This window comes from Panthera pardus, unplaced genomic scaffold (assembly GCF_024362965.1).
Source record: "Panthera pardus isolate Hobbes unplaced genomic scaffold, ASM2436296v1 HiC_scaffold_11, whole genome shotgun sequence".
Lineage (NCBI taxonomy): Eukaryota > Metazoa > Chordata > Mammalia > Carnivora > Felidae > Panthera > Panthera pardus.
The window spans coordinates 54640432-54662909 of NW_026526666.1; the positions used below are offsets into that span (position 1 = coordinate 54640432).

At 41.9% G+C, this 22478-nt stretch overlaps 1 protein-coding gene across 3 annotated transcripts in view; it reads right to left on the reverse strand.

Annotated features, from left to right (window-relative positions):
• Window positions 1–22478, reverse strand: part of PGM1 (phosphoglucomutase 1) — a 65166-nt gene that overhangs the window by 23754 nt on the left and 18934 nt on the right. Inside the window, exons 1-5 of one of the 3 annotated variants that reach the window (XM_019449029.2) lie at window positions 12048–12437; window positions 6516–6678; window positions 6023–6169; window positions 4429–4554; window positions 1177–1367 (exon numbers count right to left, since the gene is read on the reverse strand). In XM_019449029.2, coding sequence (XP_019304574.1) covers window positions 1177–1367; window positions 4429–4554; window positions 6023–6169; window positions 6516–6678; window positions 12048–12347 — 927 coding nt within the window. In that variant the 5' untranslated portion in view covers window positions 12348–12437. Of the gene's footprint in view, window positions 1–1176; window positions 1368–4428; window positions 4555–6022; window positions 6170–6515; window positions 6679–12047; window positions 12438–22478 lie in introns of those variants that run through there. The other 2 variants (XM_019449028.2, XM_019449030.2) reach the window with 2 other exon arrangements.

Below are 22478 nucleotides of genomic sequence, written 5' to 3' on the forward strand. Positions count from 1 at the left end.
TAAAACTGATACCTTTATTCCTACTGGGTTCTAAACACTGGACTTTGTTTCTAACTGATCTATACAGTGCCACTGCACCAAAGGCATCCCCATGCCAGAAAACTAAAACTGTTTTCAATTAAGCGTATGCACAAACTCCTTCTGAACAAAAACTCTGTTCTCCCTCCAGAGGCCAGCTGACTTTAACCTCCCAGACCTCTTCCAAACTCTGGAATCCATCACCTCTCTCCCAGAGGAGAGAAGAGATCGAAACAAGAGAGAAAATGTTGGCTATTCACATAGTTTGGTGGGTCTACCAGACATCTTTTGAGGAACAAAGCAGACTTCTTCAGGAAAGGGCACCTAAATCACGGTCCCGCCATTGGATACAGGACCCAGCAAAACATGCTGCCACCTTCACTACTTCCTTGAAGCCTGGTATGCAGGAAATACTCAAGTAACTCAGCATATGGAGGAAAAAACTCTCATCACACACTGCTGCAGAAAGATGCATTGCAAAATAGTCTCTTCAGGGATCCTTTTCATTTTTCAAAATTTTGATATGGAGAAATTTGATTTTTAGGAAGTAATGGATTCTAGCTGAATTTAAAGGACAAGAGCAGTAAAAATATTTTTTCAGCTAAGGAAATACATGTAGTGCCTCTCTCTGAGACACCAAGAATACAAAACCACTTAAATTACATCTATCCTCTGTCTGCTATGTATTCACCAATGTAAATAAAACAGCCTGCTTAGTAAAAGTATTAATTGTAGAGGAGGAATAAAAGATTTATTCTCTCATTATAGTTTTATCATTCAACCAATGAGAATGAACAAATGGATATATTATAAGACCAAAATGCTTTCCAGGGATTGAATAAACCTAGGATGGGTTTCTAGAACCAGACCAGCTCATGAAGCACCATTCCATCGTAACTGAGCCCTGATCACCCTGCCACTCTTAGAAAATCTGAATGTCTAAAATTAAGCACATGGGTTACATTTCAAGGACTCATTTATGTTCAAGAGGGTCTTCTAACAATTTAGCCCTGACCCTATGGTGCAATAAGGACTCCTCGACTATCACTCATTCACCGAGCCCACAAGACCTGACAGAAGCAGCCTGCTTCTTCCTCCTTTGTAGGAACAAAGGGTACTGGCCTATACCAGAGTTCACTTCAATGCACTTGTACCCACCCCATCTCCATCAAAAGCAGCCCCAAAGTCGTGCTCTCCTGTCTTCATGGTCTCCACCAGGTCAGCAGCGTAAGTGAGGTTGGGGTCAGGGTGGTGGCCTCCAAAGTCTTCCAGAGGAACACAGTTAACTGCTGAGTTCGCAGGGGCACCGAGTTCTTCGCAGAGGATCTTCTTCACATACGGTCCCACGACTACGTAAAATGTGAAATGAAGAATCAGAAAATAGAACTTATTAAAGTATTAGAAGACTGGGGGAGGAGGTGGAGGTGTTCTAAGGAGAATGGCATGGACAATGAGAACATGAAAACTATATTCAGGGGCCAGTGGAACGGTAAGACTCACTAGGGTAGAAGGTTTTGCAAAAAGAAATAATGAGAGATTCGGTTGGAAAAGGTGGGGCTAGTTGATGAAGGAGAATGGGGCAAGGGAGGGGAGTTAACTTCTATGAAGGGCCTACTATAACCCTTTGCAACCATTTTCTCACTCTTCCAAAAACAAAAAAAAGCTCACAATGTGGTAGAGCTTAGTGCTTAAGAGCTTGGACTCTGGAATCAGAATGCGTGGATTCAACTCCCAGCTCAGTTAATCACTGACTGTACAACTTTGGTAAAGTTATTTAATCTCTGTGTGTCTCCATCTACTCTATCTGCAAAATGAGGATAATAACAGTAGCTACCTAACAGGGCTGATGTGAGGATTCAATGAGTTAATAAATATGAAGCCCTGAGAACAGTACCTGGCACGTAGGTTATAAATGTTTGCATTATGATTATCACCTCTACTTTATAGATAAGAAAACTGGTCTCAGATGAAGCCATTTGCCCAAACTTACATATCTAGTAGGAGTGGGAGCTGGGATTCAGAGCCCTAATCTCTCAACTGTATCCAGCTATAGGACAAACTGGTTAAAAACACAAACAAACCAAAACAATAACAACAACAACAACAACAACAAAAAGAGGGGTGCCTGGGTGGCTCAGTTGGTTAAGCGTCCGATTTCAGCCTAGGTCATGATCTCGTTGTTCCCGAGTTCGAGCCCTGCATCGGGCTCTGTGCTGACACCTCAAAGCCTGGAGCCTGTTTCAGATTCTGTGTGTGTGTGTGTCTGTGTGTGTCTCTCTCTGCCTCTCCCCCACTCATGCTGTATCTCTCTCTGTCTCAAAAATAAATAAAACATTAAAAAAAACGAAGAAGAAAGAAAAACAGAACTACCAACCACAGGAAAAAAACGGTCACATACTTTTATGGTGACATTTTATACAACTACCAAGAACCTTCATCTCTAATAAGCTAAGAATGTGTTTTCACCAAGGAAGGTACTGACACCCATAGAAGCCACAGAGGTCAGAACAGTGGAGAATATGCTTCTCCAGTGATTGGGGCCACATGTTAAGGATATTATGGACACACCACAGAAAAAGGTCAAGGCAGCCAGGGAGGTGAAGGATATAGAAACTGAGGCGTTAAAGGAATACCTGAATGGCCAGGAGAATGAAGTATACTTCATGACCAGCTTTTCCTACCCCATCTACCACCACAAGCCCTTTCTTTTTATTTATTTATTTTTTATTTCAAGTTTTTATTCAAGCTTCAGTTAGTTAACATATAAAGCCTATTCTTAAGCCATTCTCCCCATTTTTCTAACATAACATCTTTTAAGCCTTCATGTCTTTGCTACAGCCATTGCCTCAGCTGGAAATGACTACCCTAGATCCTTCTTTCATGAAAGAGTTGGTTGCCAACTTCTTCCAGGAAACCTTTCTTGATACGGCTAGTCAAGTTATGCTTTCTTCCACACCCCAAAGAGAATACTTGAAATTTTATCTAACCCTCATTTTGTTGGCCTGGCGGTAGTTTTTGACCCACCCCATCTCCCCAGGCATTGCAAGCTCTTTGAAGGAAGTCTTCTGCTGAGTCCCAGCCCACCACCCCACTATGCACACATGTAGTAGGTACTCAATACATACTTGTTGAATACTTTGAAAAGACAGAATAGCTTTTGTCTAAATAAGGAAGTAGACCCATTCTGTGAGACTCCAGAGGCAAGCTAGGACTCAACAGTAAAGTTCCAGGGATAGAAGATTTCAGCCCACTGAAAGAAGGTTTTTTGTTTTTGTTTTACAGAGAAAGGGGGAAGGAGAGTGAGTGGGGGAGGGGCGGGGGGAAAGGGAAAGAGAATCTTAGGCAGGCTCCATGTCCAGCACAGAGCCCAATGCCGGGCTTGATCTTGCGATCTGAGCAGGAATCAAGAGTTGGATGCTCAACTGACTACCACAGAAGAAGGTTTTCTGTGGTTTTACAGGGTAACAGGAGGCCCTGAACAACATCATTGAGAGGGTTCAATCACAGACAGAAAGTTTTCCCCACTAGGGAAAATCCTTCCCACTCAAAGATTCTAAAATTCTAAATTTATTACAAAACAAATAAACAACCTAAGTGCTTGGAATTCCCATATTCCAACATGTGAGAAAGTTTCATGGTTCTGATTCACAATGATGGCTGCTATCTCTGCTGACCTGGCCATGCACCCAGAGAGGAAGAAGAGGGAGAGATACCCAACTGTTGTTCTGGAATTTAATCCTCAGCTTGCTCTTGTAGGCTCTGCTCTTCTAAGAAAAGGTACATGTGGGGGCAGCTGAGTGGTATGGGACTCACAAGCGTGTTTACTTCATCTAGCAAATGATACCTCCCCCTTGGAATAGATGGGGGTGTGCAGGAAGAATGTAAGGTATCTTCTGAGGGGAAGGAAGAGTCCACAAAAACAGTTGCATGTTATTCAAGGCCTGATACTTAATGTGGAAACTCTGACCTTCGCACTACCTTACCATGAGGAATGTCTCTCCTATTTTTGCTGTGTACAGTTAGATTTTCATCTATGTGAATAATGCTCTGAAATGGTTGCAAAATCACTATTTAAAAACCATGAAACAGGGGCGGCTCAGTTGGTTGTGTCCAACTTCAGTTCAGGTCATGATCTCACAGTTCATGAGTTCGAGCCCTGCGTCAAGCCCTGTGCTGACAGCTCACAGCCTGAAGCCTGCTTTGGATTCTGTGTCTCCCTCTCTCTGCCCCTCCCTTGCTCACACTCTGCCTCTCTCTCTCTCTCTCTCAAGAATAAATAAACATTAAAGAAAATCAATAAAAACCGTGAAACAGTCTTGAGAAAAGGCTTGTTAAAGCATCACGATATGCAAGGTAAAAAGCAGCTCCATATCTTTGAGAGAAGGGAAGGGAAGAAAACTGGCTCCTTACCTCCATGCATGGCATCTATACGAATCTTTAGTCGGTTTGGACCAGAAAGCAGTTCCTTCAGTGCGTTGAAATCAAAGATGTTTCTCAGCATTGTAGCATAAGCTTCCACAGAGTCCACAATTTCCACTGTGAGAACAAGCAACATTAAAAGATGGGGGAGCCAAACACACGAAGAAATAGTATCCTCTGAAATGATTCTACTGCTGTAAACCCACAATAGCTATTTTAAAAGGACAATTATCGAGGAATGTGTTCCAATGTGCCCGGGCTGTCACATGATCTCTTACTCAGTACCAACCATTTTCCTGAGAGGTAAATGTTATTAGTTCTATTTTATAGACAAAAAGATGAGAAAGCTTAAACTCTGAAAGGCTGAGTAACTTGCCCACACAGCTGGGATGGGGCACACAAGAGATTCGGACAGGGGTTTGCCTGGCTAGAAGCTCAGCTATGCTGCCACATTGACTCTTTGCCCATCACCATGAGAAGTGTATTTTGGTGTCATAAATAACAGAAAATGTAAGGCCCACTTTTCTTTCCTTTTTCTAGGCCCACTGCCATAAGACTTATTAATGGTAAAAAGCAGAAAAAAATTTTTTTAACAAACCACTTTTCACACGCACTGCTAAAGGAGTAAGACAAATATAAGAACTTAGTCTTGCTGCCCTCGTTGGATGTCAGGGCACATCTGAACATTTTCAAAACATTAAGAGTTTAAGAAATTTCCTACTGGTGTTTTCCAAGCCCTAAGAATGTCTTCAAGATGTTCCAAGGCACTGCTTTATCTTTGTTAGGACGCGACTGCCAGCTCTCGATGGGTAGGTTCAAACAAAGAAATGTTTGCCATAAAATGGCAATCCAGAGGAGAGAGTACACGTTGGAACAGTCAAAACGTAAGTTGCATTACTAACCACCTCACCCTTGTTGTGTTGATATGAACAATGTTATAAACCTTTACTCCAACAATTATTAATACCTTGGCATTCTACCCCTGCTGCCTATGCAGGGAGTTTCAATTTAGCCCCCTGAATGGCTTACTTTGATTTCACTGAATATTAAGGCAGGAAAAATGAAGAATCAAAGCCCAGGCTTTGGAATCCTTCACACCTGAGTCTGAATCTGGTTTGCCACTCACTCACTATAGGACCTTGAGCCTGAGATGTAAGCTCTTCTCAACTTTTGTTTCCTCATATGGAAAAACTGAATACAGATAGTGCTGCCTTCACAGGGCTCTCTAAGAATAAAGTGGGATAATGCTTGTTGAGAGTTTGGCATGTAACAAAAGCTCAATAAAAGTTAGCTATGAATGTAATCTTACAGGTCTTCTAGTCAAGGCTATTCATTTAATAGGTATGGAAGGCAAGGCCTAGAAAGTTGGAAATGCTGCACCCAAAGTCACACGGCTGATTCCTGGTAGGGCCCAGAGAGCCTAGGTCTCTAGGCTCCTAGACCCCATTCCAGACCTGCTAAACAATGCATGCAAAGCTTAGTGACCAGTCTTTCCAAAACTGAAGATCTACTTTATTAAAACTTTGAAAGTCCAACTGCTCAAGGTGGAAATAAGGGGGGCAAGAGGGAAGGAAAGTCAACATGCCTGTGAATGGTTTGAACTTGTTTTCCAGGTCAAACTGCTGCTTTCCCAGAACTCCAAGGTCTATTTTCAGGTCAGGGCAAATTGCATATTCTTCAATTGTCTTGCTGATTTGGAAGATTTTATCAGTTATTGCTTCTGGAGCAGGACCTGGAAATCAAACAGCGAACCATGGGGTCATTTTGTGGGACTGACGTGAAAATACAAAGAACACAGAGCTCGTCAACTCCTCTTCACTCACACATTTGCCATTTCATCATTTAGACAGCAAAGTATCAAAATTGTCTAAAAGAAAAATACCATGTTAATGATGATTTGTGCATGGTTTCTCATATTCAGGGACGACAGGATGAGAAGCATTCCACTTTCACCAAAATGAAACAAAGAACCCCCTTGTTAAGGATCAGAACCAGAACGCTGGCCTTCCAAGGCCTTGGTTATTGGTTTATCCTAATGAACATAAATGGACTATCCTTCAAAATGACAGCAAACTCACCTCCATTGGAAATATTAAATTTGATTCCAAAATCTCCATTGGGCCCTCCCGGGTTGTGGCTGGCTGTCAGAATGATCCCACCAATGGCTTTGATCTTTCTAATGATGCAGGATACAGCAGGGGTAGAGAGGATCCCATTCTGCCCAATAACCAAGCGACCAATCTAAGAGAAGAAATCCAGACACACTCTTTAACACCAATAAACCCAGAACTACTGCACAGAAACAACAGAATAGGCAGAGGAACAAAGAAGTGAACCAGAAAAGATGTTCTTTAATGAACATCCACAGCTTGGATTACTATTATTTTATTACAAAGTAGAATACCAGTGTTGAATAACATTATTATTGAAGTAGAATCAGCATTGCTGAACAAGGCCATCCCTTCAGATAGTTTTTGGGGACTTTATAGTTTTAAAATAGTATATGGTCTGGGGGAGCTATAAGGCTCTGGCAAGAAAACACAGAGTATTTGAAACACAGTCTTTCCAGACCAGGTTCATAATTTTCCCTGAAACATTGTTAGAAAACCCACATTTTTATCCAGTTCAATCATACTTTCAAACCACACTGGGGGAGGATATAAATTTAGCTAGTTAAAGAAATCCTACCCAAAGAGAAGCCCTTTTTGTAAACTAAAAAAAAAAAAAAAAAAAAAAATTTAAGTAAAAAGGGCAAGCTTTACATTGAAGAGTTTTACAAAATCCGTCTCATAAATTTATCTTTCCTGTCAAGACTTGATTTTGATATGGTGGTCTCCCCAAAGCAGGATACACCTACCTATGTGAGGGTGTATGTGGATTGCCTGCTGGCCCTAAGGCAGAAGGTGCTGGGGGTTATTACTGAGTAAACCGGCCAGAACCACCCACAGGGAAGGGCTACAGGTGGCACTTCACTGCATTCTTAACTTGCCTTCCCTTATCTCTCACAGATGCTATCAGCATGGCTCCTAAATCTTCCTTCACTAAAATGTAATTTATATTTGTTTCAACATGACCCACGTTGGGAAAGAAGGAAGAAGTTCTATCAGTTCCTTGAACATACTTGGAGAAAATGCAGCCACTACATAAATAGATTTATAAAATGAGGAGTCTGTGCCCTCCTTCCATTCTCCCTTCTGAGAGAAGAGACAGGAATGTTTTTGAATTTTCCATTTGTTATTTCTTTTGGCCCCACCTAAATAAACATGCTTGAAGAAATGACTTATGGTGGAAGATGTGTCTGATGATACCTGGAATCCCTGGTAAAGTTTGTCTGGGACTGTTACCTTTGCCACACTATAAGTTACTGAAAACTTGACTGCCTTATCACCAACCCTTCCCCTGTCAACCACCTCCCAGGAAGTAGCCTGGCTCTCATTTGTCCATCTCAGAACAGTTTTTGTTACACTAATACATTTGTTATGCCCTGCCTCCCTCAGGAAGTGGGGTAGGTGCTATAACTAGTCTCCTCCATAGACTAGAGGGACCAGCAGATGGTGTGAAATCAATATTAATGATTATCACTGGGCGCAGAATGCTTTCTAAAAACCCATGGCATTTTCAATTAATTCCCATATCTGTTCCCTAGTACTGTTGTGTAGATGAAGAAGCTGAGGTCCAGAGTTATGATGCTGCCCATTTGTCGATTCTTCCATCCATCCAAAAGCAATCATAACAAGTGCTTATGGAAAGGTGGTACGGGAGGCACTGGTATAGACGACAGGACAAGGTCACATGGCAAATTAGTGGCCATAGCTGGGAGAAGCACCTGCCTCCATACAGAGAGAAGAGTAACAAGTCACCCTTGTAGCACTTTCCAGGTGTGGTTCTGATAAAGTGAGAGTTTATGGTTGAGTAGTTGTGTAATTTTAACAGGAGGGCCTTAATTAAGAAAGGCAATTTAATTAGTCAGAGTGGCTGGTGGAGTTATCTGGAAATTGTACTTGCGCATCAAGCATACTGACTTTTACTAGGGGTTTATATGTATTTTGTGTGGAAAGGGAGACTGATAAATGAATCTTAAGCTGTACCACCCAGGTCACCCCTTATTCTACCATTCTGTATGGTAAGATCTGCGGTCAGTAATGGTCCAAGACTGAGGGGATAATACCAGGGGTAAGAGTAGGAAAGTCAAGAGACAGAAAGGAGGTCTGCAGTACCTTCTTTCTCTTGAGCCCAAGAAGAGGTACAGCTGGTCAAAGTCTCTCCTTCCAGAGAAGACCCTCTCCTGTGAATCACCCTCAGGAATATTAATCCTCAACCTGATACTGAGGAGATATTACCCACCTTCCTTTAACAATGTCTAGAGCATTGCAACAGCTCCTGACTCAATCCCCCCTTTCTCTCTCCCACCTGTACCTCCCTTACTCTGCTCTGGCTGAATCCATCCTTCCAACTCAGGACCACCTAGTTCATCTGTTTTAAACCATAGTTCTTACTATGTCCTGCCTCTACTCAAAAACCTTCCCTGTACAATACAATCCAGAAATTCCAATTCTAGCTATTGACACAAAAGAAAGCAAGGACTGAAACAGACAACTTGCACACCCATGTTCATTGCAGAATTAATCACAATAGCCAAAGGCCCATCAACAAATGATGGTATATACATATACAAAATATGGTATATACATATAATGGAATATTATTCAGCCTGAAAAAGGAATGAAATTCTGATACATGCCACAATATGGATGAACCTTGAAAACACTATATACTAAGTAAAATAGGCCAGACACATAAAGACAAGTATTGGATGATTCGATTTACATGAGGTACTTAGACGAGGCAAACTCATAGGCAGAAAGTAGAACAGAGGTTGCCAGGGGCTGAGGGAGGGGAAATGGGAAGTTATTGTTTAGTGGGTATAGTGTTTCAGATGGGATGAGAAAAAAGTTCTGGAAAAGGATAATCGTGACGGTTGCAGAATATTGTGAGTGTAATTAATACCACTGAAGTGTGCACTTAAAAATGGTTGATACACTAAATTCTGTGTTATGTATACTTTACCAAAAAAATAAAAAATTTTAAAAACAGAAAAAATCTTCCCTGGCTCCCAGTGTCTACCAACTTAGAGATCACTCCGTCTACCCGATACTGAAAGTCCCCCATCAAACAGCTTTTCCTGCCCTTCCTTCCCCTTCTTGCTACTCTCTCCCTGAATAACAGAACTCACACTGCCAGGCTGGATACCTCGCTGTTTGCCCAGCATTTGATAGTCAAACATAACAGGAGCAAACTTAATTTTCCTTGCAATTAAAATAGGGCCTGGTGTTTTCCTATGTTTCACAAAACAAAAACAAAAACAAAAACAAGTTCCATTTTCTTTGCCCTGCTAGTCATATACACATATTCTTATTTCTAAACATATCTCTAAGTTTAAAGCTCTGGAAGCCAAATGAGATATCAGTATTGTAAATGGGGCCCCACCAATGTCTTATTTTATACATTAAAATTTCCTATACTTCTTAGCTCCCAGAAGCATCATGAAAAAAAAAAAAACTCTCTTGTAAATGCAGACAGCTCTATGTAAATAAAAACAAAAGGAAACTTCTAACAAAGGCGAATTATATTTTACAATCCATAAATGCACAAAATGAAAGTGTAATAAAGAGAAAAAAAATGATATGATTTCCATTTTAGCTCACAAGGCTGAAAAGTCTTCCAAGAATCACCCCAAGAGGGGAGTGGGTATCGACAGAGGTGAGGAAGGCACACTGACTCCTACCAAAATCTGTGGCAATACATTATCTTTCCTTTACATTTTCCCCCTAACGCTCTGTCCACAATCAAAGGGACATTAAAATAGTCAGAAATGAGGATATGTTAGAAAAAGAAGAAATCGAACTATCTAGGATTTGATAGGTTTTATCAGATCAAAGTGCTTTACTGGTCCACTCATGTTTTAAGTAATCCAGTTCAGTTGCATGAGTGCTTTAAATGCAATACTATTTTAAATAAAGAATGCCCTTGAGAAGATTTGAAAATATTGCTTGGGCTGCCACAGCTCTAACAAATAGGCAGTTGCCATATTTAGTCAATTATTATCACTTAAATGCATTATTTAGCAAACCTTCAGATCGTAAATCTGAGCAAGTCTATAGGGTCTGCCTGAATTACACATTCCTACCACCTCTTCCACATCCTTCAGCTCCACACAAAAATGAAATGAAGCCGAATATATCACAGCAAAGGGGACAGTGTACCAGATCCACTCAACAATCTAGATATATGCGGAGAAATAATGTTCCTTTCATTCTTTCTCTAAAGATTAAAAGCATCTTAATACCATTCCCTCCGCAGCTCTCCTCAAAGGTGAAATTTATAGCATGTCACATTTTATCTTAAAAATGTGTATGCTTCATAATAATTTCATATTTGAGTGCTTTGTCAGCAATTTTTACATGAGAGGCATTCAGATTCTGAAAGTGGGTATGAAGGAAACTTTGCATTATAACTACAATCATTTTTAAATTTCATTTGGTGGTGTGTTTTTGTTTTTAATTTGGGTTTTGCAATCATACCTGCTCGGCGTATTATTGAAATAGACTGACGATGAATGCCTAACATATTTGGTTGCCATGCTAAATTTTTATGTTCTCAGAACCAGAATCACTCCCAGAAAGGAAATACAACAGATTTTTAAAATTTATGAGTTCTGAGGGGCTGTGTGCTCCAAATTATTGCTAAGTATAACCTAAAACACTAAAAATATATTTTTGGTCCCACAGAGGAATCTGCAGAGCAAAAACAGCAATGTCCTGATGCCCACCTTACAGCAAATCAGTGGGACTGTGCAAATTGTTAGATTATCAAGATCAATGCTTTCTGGCACAAGATTCCTTCTGATTTGGTTAATTCAGGCAAGGCAGTTTTTCACAATGCAGAGCTGTTAGCAGAGCCTCCTTATATTATAGTCTTACAGGAGTTATTAACTCTACCCTGCTGCACAAATTCACTGCACACAGGGCTTCTTTGTGTCCAAGGTCATTATAAGCAGGTTCCCCTGTAACAGGTCCTCTTGGTAGGCTTACACCTAACATTTTCCAATCCCCTCCTGGCATTTCTGCATGACTACCAGGATCCACAAACAACAGCATGCCCTGGCTTTTGTTTTCCTGTTTGACAAGTGACTGAACTTCAACAAGGAAGCCATTGAAAGAAAACAAAATCCTCCTCTCTCTACTACTCAGTGGAGCTTTCTTACATAGGATAGGGTACCCCTCGGGACTAGTTAGAATGTAGATAAGACAGCTTAAGGCTGGGGGTGTGCTTTAAATGTCTAAAAGGCAACAGGTATTTTTCCAAGCAAGAGGCACAGAGTACAACAAAGAGCCGAACTTACATTCCCATATCCCAATGTGACTAATGTAATTTCAGGAGTAATATTACGAAACACATTCTCTGAAGTCACAATGAAACACTAACTGGATGTTAGTAGAACTGAAGTGTATATAACATACAAATCTGTGTACTCTTGTATATTTCTGCAAAATGAAGAAAGAAACATATGTGGAGAGCCAGAAACATAACAATACTTATCATATACCAACCCCATTAGCGGCCGCCATCTGCACTATTGTTTCTATCGCCGATTTATTAAAATACCTCCCATCTCCACCAACTACCAGTGAGGATCCCTGGCGATCTTTAAGGTCTATGGAAAAAAATAGACTCTGGATGAAATTCTCCAGATAACATGGCTTCGCCTCAAAACAATAGGTTTTCTTCCGTAATCCACTAGTTCCTGGTTTCTGGTCATAGTAGGGAGCAGTAGCAAAAGTCAACAGAGGGAGAGGACCTTCTTCCATTTTTCTGTATTTTCCAGAAATCCATTCATCAAAATCACTCATCTTTCATTTTCACCACTTGGCTCAAAGAGGGTGTCCAGAAAGCAGTCAGGGGTCCTCAAAATAGTCTGTCTGAACCTGAAGCTGCAACAGTGTCATCTGAGTAAGTAAATACAGGTCGTGCCTGGATGAGGAAGCTGGGTTAATTCCTTGCTGTCGTCACCCCTTGAGAAAAGTTAAGGGCCACACACCCACCCACACCCACACACAAAGCACAACTTCCAAGCTGTTTTGGTGAGGACACTTCTGCCCACATAACCACGTCAAATACCCTTCAATTATTTTTGCTTCATTTCCCCATTAGGTAGCTCCAAAGGATACTGCTTGTGGCAGACGTCAGTCACAAACACCAGATGGCTGCCAGACTCCACTCTCAGAGCCCAGGCAGCAATGGAGCAAGTCCAGTCCCAAGAAGCAGGCTCGTTGTTGAACAGGACACCCTGGTGTGGCTCCTTACAGCCCTTGAAGCAGAGTCTCTCTGGGCACTCACCACCGAGAAGGCCATCTGCTGCTACAGTTGTTCGATGCCATGTAGCAAGTTAAAGGTCAATCTTAAAATGGAAGTGAGGGATCTCGGTTACCTCTGGTTTCCTTACATCACATCATTTTGATACCCAAGCAATTTTTTACGTCTTGCATGCAATTCCAATTGGAAGAAAAACAGATTTATTCATTGCCCACCAAGGATTTAACAAAACAGTATTCAGCTCTTCTATCAAGAAAAAAAGATACCTACAAATATGCCCTGAATGGTCAACAGCTTGGTCATTCCTTTGACCTTATGGAAATGTGGGGATGGAGATGCACCAAATCCTTGAAAATGTGGGCAAAACAGGGAGGGGGAAAAAACGTATACTTTTCTGAGTGCACGAGGTTTGATCAGGTTATTATCTGGAAAAATAATATGAACATAAGATTACATTTTGTGTCCTCATTTTCTCAGTTTTACGCAGACGTGGCTTTTAAGAACACATTTTTAGTGAAGCAGGTTAAGTCCTTTCTTCGCATTTGAAGAACCTAAGATGTTTGAAAACATTCTATCTGAATAAAGTTATTATCCAACCCCCATCTGATCCTTAAGATTTTATTAATAATCTACTTAAATGCATACACGTTCTTTACCTGGTTCAGCAGAGGCTGACAATTAAGGAGCTCCACTGTCAAGGTTTTGGTGAACTTGCTAAGGATGTTTGAAAAGTCAACCAGCACCAGTTACACCACGTTTGGAGAGTCTGACATGCATTACAGTCCAGGTTTTCAAGTGAAACATGAATAACCCCTTGATAAACAAAATCCGTGGGGTACCTGGGTGGCTCAGTTAGTTGGGCATCTGACTTCGGCTCAGGTCATGATCTCACAGTTCATGAGTTCGAGCCCCACGTCGGGCTCTGTGCTGACAGCTCAGAGCCTGGAGACTGCTTCCGATTCTGTGTCTCCCTCTCTCTCTGTCCCTCCCCCACTCACACTCTGTCTCTCTGCCTCTCAAAAAAATAAATAAAAATAAACATTAAAAAAAAATCTGAGTATTTTTCTGCTAATTTGTCAAGCCAGGTCCAAAAGCCAACAAGACTGGGAGCAGCAGACTGTCCTAAGGCAAGAACGTCCCTGTGGTTCAGGGGCTGCTCTGTGCAGGGCCAGCAGAATGAACAGGCCCAGGAGCTGGAGCCCACTGGCAAGGAAGCCTGGTCTCCTTCACGTGACAAATGGGACTGGCCCACGTGCAGGGAAGACCTCGAGACATAACATTAAAAAATTCACAAGACCATGTCTATTTAGTTGAAGACCAGTCAGCCAACAGACACTTGTTACAGTTTATTTTGGGGTCTTAGTTTTTAAAAATAAAATTCTCTAGAAATTAATTTATGAGGCAAGCTTGCTGTATGAACAGTAGTTTACATACCTACTGTATTTCAACTTAAAATAAATGCATGCTTAATTCATTTTTTTTTTAAAGTTTGGTGCTAAGTTTTCTGGTTTTAGGTAGGTTTGCAAACTATACCAGCATATGTGTCTTGACATATTTAATAACAAATCAAGATTTATGAAATAGCAACCCAATAATCTTTTCATTGGGAATAATAGAGCAACCAACCACATAATTGGTAGTTTTCTTAACAAGAAATCCCAGGGTAGACTTAGGGGCATTTGGTCACAAGGGTGCTCCGACATCCCCAGCTGAAGCTTCTCTGCCCATATATTCCAGCATGTTCTCTGCTGGTGGTCTGCCACTCTCTCAGTGCAGCTCTTTCTGAAGCTGGAACCAAGAAAGTATCACTCTTCTGGGTTTTTTTTCCCCATGCATTGATTTTATTTAGTTTCTGGTTCATGCAAATCAATTTCATAAAATGAGAAGTTATGAAGAATCAAGGCATAATTATGCAAATTCAAAATAGATGTTCAATGAAAAAATTACAAGCATAAAAGTGGGTTTGTTCACAGCATGAGATCCAACAGATCTTGCTTCAAAGGATAGGAATCACTTTTTTTTTTTTTTTTTCTTGAAGACTACGGCCACGTCACATGCTAGAACACCTCAGCTTACCAGTGAGGTGTTTTCCCATAGGAACCACAACGTGTTTCTAAAAATGTTTTTGTTACACTGTAAAGTGTCATAAAAGCCGCACTTTTCCAGAATCAAACCTGCTCTTGAACCTAGCACTGGTTGCTAACCATCTAAAAACTAACTGATACAGAAAGTATTCCAAATGTCACTATTCTGATTCTTAAAAGTAAAAAACTTTTACAAGGTAGTTTAGAAAGAAACATTGTGGGGTGCCTGGGTGGCTCAGTCAGTTAGGCGGCCGACTTCGGCTCAGGTCATGATCTCGTGGTCCGTGAGTTCGAGCCCCGCGTCGGGCTCTGTGCTGACAGTTCAGAGCCTGGAGCCTGTTTCGGATTCTGTGTCTCCCTCTCTCTGACCCTCCCCCGTTCATGCTCTGTCTCTCTCTGTCTCAAAAATAAATAAACGTTAAAAAAAATAAAAATAAAAAAAAAAGAAAGAAAGAAATATTGCAAACCAGTAATGCTGGAGTTCTTCCAGTCTGAACCTTCCACATACTAGATACGCCACCTTAGGGTTGATGTCATTTCGGGATTTTTAAATCTACCTCCCCTGTAGATCATCTTCATGTTTAAAAAAATATATATTTAACACCAGAGGAAACAGAAGTGACTGAGCACCAGGGGATCATATATGCTGAACCTGTGGAATCCGGTCACTAGGTGAACCCACTATATCCCTCTTGCATGGAAATATCTATGTGGGCACATGGACCTTTTTACCTTCCTGTGTATGAGCCAGCCTTCCAGCGAGGCATGGACCGGGGAAGATTCCCTCTCTCACGGCTCTTGCACACGTCATTGAATACCCAGCAATTTAAGTGTACGCTGAAGCTAAGCCCCCAGAGGAAAGAGTTCTATATCCCAGAACAGAGAATAATGTTGTCAGCAACTACATATGCCTGGCACAGTGTTGGTCAATATGCAAAACTAAAGCAAAAAGACGTAGCCCTTGCCCTAGAAAAGCTTCTATTCTAAAAATGGGCCAGAGCCGTAATTTTATGGACACTGTAGAACTCAATCCCATATAAAAATATTACCAGAGGCAGCAATGCTAGATGGACTGTGAAGTGTGGTAAAAAAAGAAGGGGCATTAAGAACGTGAAGCTTCCTACGACGCTCAGACTAAGTGGGGCAGCTATTAAGAAACTCATTTGTTTTAGCTCTCCAGCAAAGGTTGAACTTCATCTTCGGAAACGTTACTGTCGAGCATAGCGAACCCAATTTGGCCTAATGAATTCGCCTGCATCGCCAGTACTCCCTTCACAATGACACAAATTACATTTAAACCATATGGGGGACTTAAGGATTACTCCCTTCAGACAAGGAACTTTCGTACTGGTCTTGGGTCCAATCAATTTCACGACGGCAGAGTTATGAACCCCTTCGCTCCCAGGCTCACAAAGACTCCAGCCCCCATTCTCATCTGCAGGCACCTTCCTAGCAGAACACAACAGAGACTGTAGACTGACTTGCCAATCCTTTCTTCGATCTCTCTTTCTTTCCGTCAGTTAAGTACTTATTGGGTAGCTAACTACTATGTCCCAGGCTTCCTGCTAGGGCTGGACCCAGCCCCTGAACAGGTTCACCTCTTCACACCAAGAGCTCTTCTTTAGCTGATGCCACAGTAGTGGACGTGGGGGATGGGCTGTCCACAGTAGCGGAGGCTGTCTCTAGGTGTAAGCACGAGAAAGAATGCTACTAATTGGGCTAAAAGCAGCAGGGATCATCACACCCCCAGCCTGAAGCCCTGCACTTGGGACAGCTGCAGGTGCCTGCCTGAGTGGTTGGGGTGTGTGACCCAAGTGATGGGAAACACTCATTCATTTCTCCCACCAACAGTAAGAAAGCATGTAGTAAATGCCGGCCCCAGGCAAGGCAGTGCAGGACGATGCAAAGACCACAGGTTTAGGAGCCAGATACAACCAGGGCTCAAATCTTTGACTTTAAACTGCAGGAGAAATTCAATCTTGAGCAAGTGCCTTAACTGAACTGAGCCTGTAAAATGGGGACAGCTTTCAAGGTTGTCCTGAGAACTGAATCAGGTTACATATGTGAAAACACTTTGTGCTGTGTCTGGCATCTAGTAGATTATCAGTGACTGTTAACCCCTTCACCCTTCCCATCCTCAACCTCCCCATCTCTAAAATGGGATAATAATACCTGCCTCGCAAGGTTTTTGTGATAACGACCCCACCAAATGTCTATGAAAGTCTTTGTGAACTAGAAAACGATGTAAAGATATGAACTTTTTTTTTCATATTTGGGAGGTGGAGGAGGAGAGAAAAAAAGTGCATGGGCCTTTGTTCTTAACAAGTTCATGTCAGGGAGAAGCCATCACAGTGTGGGAGCCATGGCCCTGTCCCAGAGGTGCACGCACAGCCCTATGGCTCTTGAGAGGTTGCAGGAATGGGGTGAGACTGCAGAAATAGTTGGGGCAAGATTACAAAGTCTCATGAACCACACTAAAGTTTACTTTGTAGCTGCCGGAAGCTATGGAAATTTTTAAGCGAAAGGAATCTAAACTGATATGTTTCTGGAAAGTTGGCTGGCTGCCAGTGGCACATCAAATAGCTTAGAGGAGAGACTGGAAGATTAGCCAAGGTCGCAAAAAAGGATTCCTTCCTCAGCTGTGGTGGCTCTGAGGATCCTGCTGTTCCTCAGCTGGCTTCCTGTACAAGACTTCCATTTGAATACTTCCAAGCTTTGCTCGTTAAATAAGGAATTTTAATTTATTTTATTTTTTAAAGTTTATTTATTTTGAAAGAGAGAAAGCACAGGCGGGGGACGGGCAGAGAGAGAGGGAGAGAGAGAATCCCAAGCAGGTTCTGAGCTGTCAGACAGACACGGCACGGCGCTCAATCTCACGGTTCACGAGACCATGACTTGAGGTGAAATCAAGAGTCAGGCACCTAACCGACTGAGCCACCCAGGTGCCCCGTGACAAAGAACGTTAAAAGTCAATAAATGCATTTGATTTACAAATTTGAAATGTTCATAGGAGTTTGAGCAAATGAGTTTATAACTAAGATCACATGCACACACACACACACAAACCCACCACCTCACACTGACAACCGAGTCAGCAGAGGAGAAAAAAACAAAGCAGATGTGCCGAGATAAACAGAGAGGGTAGGCAGAGAGTGGCTGCAGGGCTTCCTCCTGCCTCAGGCTCCTGTGACACCCAACTGTCCACTCCACCCCCAGCTTTTAGGAGGCCCCTCTCTAACCTTAGGGAGCCATCCTCTTGGCAACTCACTGCAGTCGGCCTCGCTTCCTAACACGTGCTACTACCTGCCGCTCTTCACTCTGTTGAGTGGGCCTCAGTGGTGCCTGGCTCCCATCTGGCAGCTCTGAAGCAGGCTCCACCGGCTGGCCCATCCAGGCAAGAAGAGGAGGAGAGCAAAGTCCTTCTCCTTCTCCCTTTCATTTTTTAAAAAAAATTTTCATGTTTATTTATTTTTGAAAGAGAGAATCGCTTCTCGGCCTTTTGGCTAAGATCAAGTGTATTTTTGAAAGAGAGAGACACAGTGCAAGCAGGGGAAGGGAAGAGAGAGAGGGAGCCACAGAATCTGAAGCAGGCTCCAGGCTCTGAGCTGTTAGCAGAGAGCCCGAGGCGGGGCTCAAACCCACGAACCGTGAGATCATGACCTGAGCCGAAGTCGGATGCTTAACTGACTGAGCCACCCAGGTGCCCCCCTCTCTTTCTCCCTTTGAGCAACCTCAGTCAACAGTAAGGAGACAGAATATCATTTACTATTTGGGTGAACGTTGGGCAAAATACCTAAGTTCTTGGTGCCCCACCTTCTCATATTTAAAATAGGGACTGTAAATAGTACTTACTTAGACTTACTGTGATCATTTTGCAATATATACAAATATCAAATCATTACCTTGTACACCTACAAGCAATATGATATTACAGGTCAACTATACATCAATTTGTGTGTGTGTGTGTGTGTGTGTGTGTGTGTGTGTGTGCCAAAACCTGGGAATTATATATCAATTTAAACAATGTATCCTTGGGGCACTTGGGTGGCTCAGTCAATTAAGCATCCAACTTCAGTTTGGGTCATGATCTTGCAATCTATGAGTTCAAGCCCTGCATAGGGCTCTGTGCTGACAGCTCAGAGCTTGGAGCCTGCTTCAGATTCTGTGTTTCCCTCTCTCTCTGCCCCTCTCTCTCTCACGCTGTTTCTCTCTCAAAAATAAATAAACATTAAAAAAAATTTAAACAATTCATCCTTTAAAGAGAGTTTAAAAAATAAAGAAAAACTAGTATACACTGCAGGGTTTTTGCATAAAGATACAATGACTTAATAAATGTAAAGAACTTAGCATGGCTGTAGTAAGCCCTACATAAGGGTTAGCTTTTTTTACTGCCCCAAACCCATCTGAAACTATGTAGCAGTGTTCCATACCTATCAATGGGTATAGTGTTTTAACAGAGTTAGGAAATGTCCTTTAAAGAAATGGAGAAGTTACATTAAACTATAAAGAAGGTACAAGGTCTGAAGAATTCCAAGGGCCATGCGGCTCAAAGCTGTACAGAATCTCAGGTTCAAAAAGACTCCTGAAGCATATTTTGACATCAAAAACGAACAAAACCACTGCATCAGAGCGTACGCATCTTTTAGCATCTGTCATCCATCTGTTTATTCACCCACGTATCCAATATCTACTATAAAACTGACTTGCTCCATTCATTTTATCAAACATTGTGCACCACGGGAGGACAGACTCCAGTCATTAAGAAACTTTTGGTCTAAAGAGAGAGATAGATAAATCAACAGATTGTTTTTTTTAAAAAAAGGGAGTAAGATGGGGCACCTGCGTGGCTTGGTCGGTTGAGCATCCAACTTCGGCTCAGGTCATGATCTCACCATTCATGAGCTTGAGCCTCACATTGGCCTCACTGTTATCCGTGTGGCCATTTCAGATCCTCTGTCCCCTTCTCTCTCTGCCCCTCCCCCACTCATGCCCCCCCTCTCTCTGTCTCTCTCTCTCTCTCAAAATAAACATTTTTAAAAATTAAAAATTAAAAAATTAAAATTAAAAAATGGAGTCATAAGTGCTAATCTGGGAGCTCAAGAGGGATTTATGAGCTCCTGAAGGAGAAAGAGAATATAAGAAAGGCATTCCCTACCTCCACAAATGCCATCCTTAATTCATATGATTAAACCTAAAAACAACCTTTGAAGTTGCACAGGGCTTCCTACATATTACTTACTATATACTGCACTGTAAAGAGGGCTCCTGTTTTATTAGAAATTACCAGTATTCAACCATTTTGACCTGGTTCATATGACCTGGTTCATATGACCTGGTTTATATGACCATGGCTCATATAAAATTTTTATATGTATCTTTTATTTCCTTTTTGGAACACCCTCAAGAAAATTTTCATTTAACTCCCTTAAGAGTATTCATTTGGAGCTAAAAGAGTATCTTTCCATATTCTGGATATTACCAGAAACTATTTATGAAAACCCCTTGGTTTAAAAAAAAATTAAAAATTAATCAATTTAAAAAGTCAATCTAAAGAACTGCTTTATGTTCAAATTCATTCATGGTTGTGTGTTTCCCTCTTGTGGTGGAAAATGGAAAAACATGCAAGATTTCTCATGCCCTCACAAGGGGGCGCACTAGCTGGCCCAGCGGCATCGCACAAGTCTAGGGGACCCCATTCTCTTCAAATATAATGGGAATCATGCGCCCTGGAGTTTTGTGGCAGACAGTGGTTGGCCCTCTATGAAATAACTAAAACGTGGTGGGATTTCTGGACTTTTAAGAAGGGTATGGTGAGGTTGTTCTCGGTCTCATTAAGGTTTTTTCCAATTACATGGCCTGGCAAAACGAGGATGTCCAGCTGTAAAGGAAGTAAATGGAGATGACCACAAAAAGTGGATGAATTTTTCTGTGGAATCTTTGTGAGCCTAAGTTTCTGTAAAATGAGGATAGTAAAACTTCCTTTAAAGGTTCTCCAAGTATGTGAGAAAAGGCATGTAAAGCGTTTACCACAATTGCCTGGCAATACAGTAGCCACTCAATAAATGCTATCTAAACTACCAAAAATAGAAAGACCTATTGATAAGGGCTGATCACATCCTTCTAATACAGCCTCTGATCTCTAGAGCAAGGGAGACCAGGCAGGAAAAAATTAATGCTATAGTGGGGTCTGGGTAGTGAATATGTATAAGGGGCCAGGGAAAAGGTGATGGAAGGGGAATTTATAGCCCCTGCTCTAGGGCTTTGGAGTCAGACAGGCCTGGGTGTGAATCCTGCCTTTGCCACATTCTGGCTGTGTATGGTCTTTCTGGGCTCAGTTTTCTTATTTGTAAAATAGAGACAATGACACCTGCTTTAAAGGTTGTTGTATATAGGAAATAATCACAGTAGGTCGGTGTGCTGGGCAGTGTTCCAAGTGCTTTACAAGCATTAACTCATGAGATGTTCACAACAACACTGTAAGATCAAGGCTGTCATTCTCAGCCCGTATCTTACGGACATGGACACAGATGACACAGATTTATCATCTGCCCAAGGCCAAACAGCTGGGAAATTGTGGAGATGGGTCTTAAACCCAGACAATCTGGCTCTAGAGCCCACACTCAACCATCATGCTGTGCTGCCTCTCACTGTAATATGTCGCCATGTAAATGGTAAGTACTCAATAAATAATAGCTTTGTAAACAGCGATCTAAAGAACTATGGGTATTTTCTCCCCTCTGAACATTTATAGGAATTCCTGGGATGAACAGCATCTCAAGTGGGCAGCAAGGTACTCTCTCCTGCCCTTATGGCTTAAGTGCAAACAGGCTTCAGAGAAATAAAAAGTTGGACTGCAACATAAAAAAGTTTGGGAACCCTCAGACTACAGCTGTAGATAACTCTATTAAAAATGTCTAGGGGAGGCTGGGTGGCTTGGTTGGTTGGGCGTCCGACTTCGGCTCAGGTCATGATCTCACGGTCCGTGAGTTCAAGCCCCGTGTCGGGCTCTGTGCTGACAGCTCAGAGCCTGGAGCCTGTTTCAGATTCTGTGTCTCCCTCTCTCTCTGCTCCTCCCCTGTTCATACTCTGTCTCTCTCTGTCTCAAAAATAAATAAACGTTAAAAAAAAAATTTTAAAAAAAAGGTCTACCAGGGCGCCTGGGTGGCTCAGTCAGTTAAGTGTCCAACTTTGGCTCAGATCATGATCTCATCGTTCAGGGTTCTAGCCCTGCATTGGGCTCTCTGCTGTCAGCACAGAGCCTGCTTTGAATCCTCTGTCTCCTGCTCTCTCTGCCCCTCCCCTGCTCTCTCTCTCTCTCTCTCTCAAAAATAAATAAAAGTTTTTTTTTAAATGTCTACCTTGAGGAATATGGCATAGTGGAAATCTGGGTTTGAATCCCAACTCTTGATAATTTTAAGTATGTTAGTGATCTTGGGCATATCACTTATCCTCTATTTCCTCAACTGTGAAACAGGGATATAAATACCAGGCTCTTAAGAGTTGTTGAAAAGGGGGCACCTGGGTGGCTCAGTCAGTTGAGCGTCAGACTTTGGCTCAGGTCATGATCTAGCAGTTCGTGGGTTT